The sequence below is a fragment of the Aphanomyces astaci genome, assembly GCF_000520075.1.
Source record: "Aphanomyces astaci strain APO3 unplaced genomic scaffold supercont1.12, whole genome shotgun sequence".
In the NCBI taxonomy this organism is placed as follows: domain Eukaryota; phylum Oomycota; class Saprolegniomycetes; order Saprolegniales; family Verrucalvaceae; genus Aphanomyces; species Aphanomyces astaci.
Window position 1 is genome coordinate 479,378 of NW_009798275.1, and position 5,690 is coordinate 485,067.

General features: G+C 41.5%; 1 protein-coding gene across 1 annotated transcript in view; it reads left to right on the forward strand.

The window, feature by feature from the left end:
• H257_06206 (hypothetical protein) overlaps positions 1-475 on the forward strand; it is a gene marked incomplete at both ends in the record, with an annotated part of 2,554 nt that extends 2,079 nt beyond the window's left edge. The window contains one exon of the mRNA XM_009831350.1: positions 17-475. Coding sequence (XP_009829652.1) covers positions 17-475 — 459 coding nt within the window. The remainder of the gene's footprint in view (positions 1-16) is intronic.
• Positions 476-5,690: the final 5,215 nt, after the last annotated feature.

Consider the following 5,690-nt stretch of genomic DNA (forward strand, 5'->3'; position numbering starts at 1 on the left):
GCAAGAGGGTGTCAAGGAAAGCGTCGTCGCTGCAAAAGACACTGTAGCGGAGGTGTACGGCTCGGCCAAAGCGAAAGCAGGGGCTGCGAAGTCGACGGTATCAGAGCACGCTGATTCAGTCAAGGGGGCAGCTGCTGCGGCTCAGGACAAAGCGTCACACCTGTTAAATGTTGCGAAAGAAGATGTCGCAATCGCTCAAGACATTGCATCGCGCTATTACAAGCCAGCGAAAGACAAGACCGAGGCGGTGAAAGTTACGGCATCGCACTACTATGACGTGGCCAAGGGCAAGGCTTCTGGCGCCCAATCCATGGTGACTGACGAAGCCGCGATGGTCCACGGGAAGGCATCAAGTGCTTATGGCGCTACGAAGGACACAGCCGTGGCAGTCAAGGACAAGGCTATTGGAGCGAAAGACTTGGTGAAGGACAAGGCTGAGTACCTCCAAGACAGGGTGAAGAATAATGTTCTTTAGCGAAGTCAAGCGATAAGCCACAATCCAACTTACAATCCAACTTTTAAGGACTGTGGGTTGCATGCAAGTATAATAGAGAAACTAAGTCTTAATGTAACCTCTAATATATTATATATAGGTCTCCCTCCGGCTTTCGGTAAAATATTGATCACCCAACGCATTCGTCTTGAGTGCAATCAAATTAGTCGAGTGTATCTGCGGGAATGTCGTTGAAAAGTGCGGTATAAGGAGTTGAGATACAGAGAGGATCTATGATAGACATTCGCGTTTGGTTCAGAAAATTAACACCTTTGAATTAGTGTTGCACTGAGAAAATCCCGATAATTCACACCTTCAAGCCTACAGTATCCTAAATTGATTCATCTTACAGAAATTACAGGCTTCACTGTCAGATGACGCGCACCCCACCAGGTAAATTTTGGAAAAATACTGCATTGTACTACTGTCCGTTTGGGCGAGACGAATGCAAAGAAAATTTCCAGTGAGCCGATTTAGATTCTGTTTTTTACAATCTCTTCGTTACCAACCACATATTCTGCACGCAAAATCTTGAAGGTCCAACTGAGAAACTCTGCTCTACGTTCGCAAGCAACGATTCTTGAACACAAACCTACTATTATAATAATGTAGAATATTATTATAGTTAGAATTTCGCAATAGTTTTAATGAAGGTATGTACTGTAGTAATGCTATACATTTTTTAACGATAATTTTATTTTAAGACTCAAGTATAGTATACTTCGAAGTACCTATTTTAAATTTCCGTTTCGATTAAGTATGTTCCATTAGGTGCTGAAACTTCATTTCAATCCTGATGGAGTTGAATTCGATTCCAGGCATTATAAAACCCCTCACGGACTGCACGTTAAACTCCTGAATTCAAATATACCTTTGGATCGAGGAAATACCCCCTAGGGCAAAAGTTATGGGAGTCACAAATATTGCATTCGTTCCGCCCAAACGGACAGTCTACAATGTAGTATGTAGCATTCGATTTCCAATTGAATTGCAAGACTTCAACGTGAACACAAAGCTCCAAAAAATGTTGACCAAATCGTTGCATCCAGACGCACAGAATCTCGAAAAATGGAATATTTCGATTAGCGTAAGGTTGCCTCTGGCCTCACTTTTCAAATTCTGTTACAATCTGAAGAGTAAGAGAATTCATATTTTCCGAAAATTAATTAGAAAAACTAGAAGAAAATATCTTCAGGAATAAAACTTGGTGTCTAGACTCTTTCGGCCATTCACGCATTTTGAATTACGCAAAACAAGCTACGACGTATTTTGTCCTCGCTTTGGTGGTGTATAAGCGCCAAGTCCGCTTGCTACCTTCATGGAATACCACTACATCGCATACGTCGAGAAACACCCAAAAGAGTCTTCATCTTGACAGGCTCAAATAGGCCCAACAGCTGTTGACCGGAAATGGCGACAGATTCGAAAATAACATGCGAATGCTGACGCCTATATTCCAAGCCCTAGAGCATGGCCATGTCAAGCCCACAGAAAAATCAGTGTGAACGAGCAAGTCGCAATGCACTGTACCTGTACTTTGTGGGGCATTGTACATCAAGCGCTAACCTGCGAGAACGATTCCAGCACTCACGCGAGATCATTCATTTCCGGACTTTGTCATTTGGTAAATACTTGGTTGATCAGTAAAATGATCACTTGCACGATTGTACAGTGTTCACGATATGTTCTATTATTATATAATTGGTTTTAGAAGTACCAAACAACGCCTTGGCACGAGGCCCAGATCAACGGCATCAAAGAAGGAAGGTATCCGGGGTTCGAGCCCATTATTTTCTAAAATACCAACTGTATAATTTTTCCTTATTTAAAGAATATAAATTATATCTATATATACTTTTAAATTTCGCAATATTAATTAAAAATAGATTAACACCTCATGATGTTTTTTTCAAAATACAAAAAATATTTTATAAATATTTCATTTAAATCCAATTGACAGTATTGGTACTTCGAAGTAAATACTGATATAACAACCAATTATCTATTTAATACCTCTATTAAATGAATAGACAAAGATTACCACTTTTTTTGTATTTATGTAGCTGTAGGTAGCTGATGTAACTAAAACTTAGAAGGAAAAAACGCTCTAATTTTTTCAATAACAGTTTCAGTAACCGCTTCTGATTCAGCTTCTTTACAATTTAAAGCCAGAAATGTGACATAGGATGTGTATAAAATTTGACCTAATGTTTCAATATTTGTAATTGAATCATACTTAAATTTTCTATATTTAAAAAATATGTATTCATTTTTAATATGATTTTTTAAAAATTAAAGGCAAGAAATGTTTTTAGGAGCTATTCTCGGGGGTAAAATGGATACGTATGTTTATTAGCAATATGCGTTGTAATCTCTTCCATACTTTTTTAATGGCTATTTAAGTACTATAACAGGAGATAATTTTATACAAATACCCTTTTTGTGGGTTGGGAAGGTGTACGTCTTTGTTCTTATTTTTCCAGAAATTCTGTAATATCTATATAAATATAATATAATAGAATAATCAGCAATTCATTAGGACCGAAAAAGCTATAATACCTTTAGAGCATCTCCACCCCGTAGAGCTAAAAGCTACTATTAATAGTATCTATTTTGGTAGAACTTCGTTTTTCCGGATAATTATATCTTTTTCTGAATGGTATCCGGCAAAAACCCGGAATAAAAGCTATTTGTGGTGCAAATAACTTTCCTTTGGTGAAAAAGCTATTTTTTGCCGGATAAAAACCTATTCATCCGGAAGTTCGAATAGCTTTAAAGGTAGATAGCTTTTAGCTCTAAGCTTACGCTCTACCGGTAAGAGCCCCTCCATCGCGTTATCCACTAATGCTATCGGTTGAAGTCCGATTATCTCCAGAAATATGTATTATGCAAAAGGAATAGAAAAAATATTTAAATATAACTATTATCAATCAAAAAATTCAAGAAGTGTATTTAATTTTTCTACATAATGTAATATTTATTTATAGTAAAGGTTATTAGTTTTATACTTCTTAAAATGAAAAAGTAAATACTTATTCATTTTAAGAAAAGTAAAACTAGAGTAAAAAATATAGCAGAAGTTAAAGAATTTGGAACTACTACCGGTAGACCAACACGCAATAATAATACCATATACACCTAAAGATGATATTTCTAACAAATATAAAATATGGAACGCCTATTCCTGGCTCAGTGCCGAAGAAGAATGTGAAAGCCTGCCAAGGAGGAAAAGGCGTCACGCAAAAGTGCTGACTGCTTGCGACTTCAACATGGAGTTTACGTCCGTTCTGGCCGGGTGGAAGGGAAGGTTCGGCGGGCGATGGTTGTGTTTTTTGCCGACGCCCTTGAAAAGGAGTACTCTCACTCGAGCATCAAGCTCGACATCATGACGCAGGCTTTGCATTGTCACTTAAGTCGCTCACGCTGTATCGAGATACTACCTCGAGGAGTGCATGCCTATAAAGTCAAACGCTTCGTACAAGAGAGGAGCTTGTCGTCCTCCGTCATGCTATGTTGTGCAATGTCGACGAACGGATATTCGGGGTCCTCAAGAAACGATTTCTAGTCATGAGCTCGCCCGCGGAATACAGCATCAACTTCCAAGTGGAAGTCACTGAATTGCACGCTCGCAACAAAGTGCCAATGCTGCCCAATGATCATCCCCACCATCATCCTGATTTAGAGATCTAGGGGGCTCATGTTTGACATGACCAACTGTCAATGATATGTGGAAGCAATAGCACCTAGCGATCGAGTCATGCATTCCTTAGAGTTGAAGGAAATCGGACGCATTTGATTATTTTTCATCACCACGCATGCGAGCTCCTAATACGATCAACGTCGAACACGTGATATCGAACGAGGCAACTTGACATTGATGGCTTGGAAAATGTCAAAGGGACCGATGTATCGTGGAGCCAGCTTGGGACGCTCGGATTTGTCGAGCATCTGGGCATGTTTTAAAGGCATGTTGCGAGTCGCTAGCAGCACTTGATCGCCTTCCTTGAAAGTCACGTTCGAGCGGCGTTTGTCATAATACTCCTTCTGACGTTGCTGCACCTTCGTCAATTTCTCGTTAGCCATCCGAATGACTTCCTTTCGATGTTTCGCAAAATTCTTTGGCAAGGAGCCGCTCACGGCAAGATTGCGCAACTTGCGGCCTGTGTCGACTTCGAACGGCGTCAAGCCGGTTGATGCTTGGACCAATCCATAGTGGGCATACTCGATTGTTGGCAAATGGTCGACTCATTCTTGTCCGAGATATGACACTTGACATCTGAGCGCATCTTCGAGAGTTCGTTTCTGGCGCTCAGTCGCTCCATCGGCTTGAGCTCTGCCGGCGGTGTTCATGTCTTGGCGGATACCCATAATCTCCATGAGGGCCTATAGAATCTTCTTCGTCTACTTCACTACTTCTACGCTAATATGCACTTTTGTAAAAAAATGGATGCGGGTGCGGTTGAGACATTGGGGGACTTCACTAGGCTAGAGATTCTAAGCCATATATGCCCTTGAGAAACATCCCCAGGCAAGCATTAGCTAGGGTGCGTCATGACCCAGGTACTTAGGAACTGGGTGTGGGCAAAGCATTACCCCCCCTGTCACATCGCTACATTCGTAGCGACGCAAGCACTTGATGCTTTCTCGTGGACCGTCGCGGCTACGGCGTCAGTTACCATTGTTTGGACGAGAGAAACCTTGCCCTTGGCCACGCCATAGTACAGTAGTAGTACCTCACCACTTATCATCTACCGGTACGCTGGTCCTGTGCCAGATGGAGGCTTATATCGGGTCCGACACCTGGCCTTCGGGACCTCTACGACTATTAGCTGCCTGATTGCACATGGACCCACCGGCTCCGTGGCGGCAACAAGTGGCGGATTTACATCTTATCCGTTGTGTATGATTGGCTGGTAACGTTAACACTAAGAAATGACTAAACAGTGGATTTACCCCGGGAGCCCCAGGAACGATCGAAAATTCTCAATCATCTCGCCTGTCGACTAAGTCTGTCCCTTGTGCAACATACTAACGTTACTTCATACATGAGAATATGAAGGTGTTGGAATGCAAGCACAGCGGTGGTGTACACGGGTTTGCCAGATCTCTGACAAGTACTACGTACTACGTACCACGTTGGTGGATGAACCGCCGAACATAGCCGGACCTTCGAAATTGCATAAAAAATTAAGTTGAA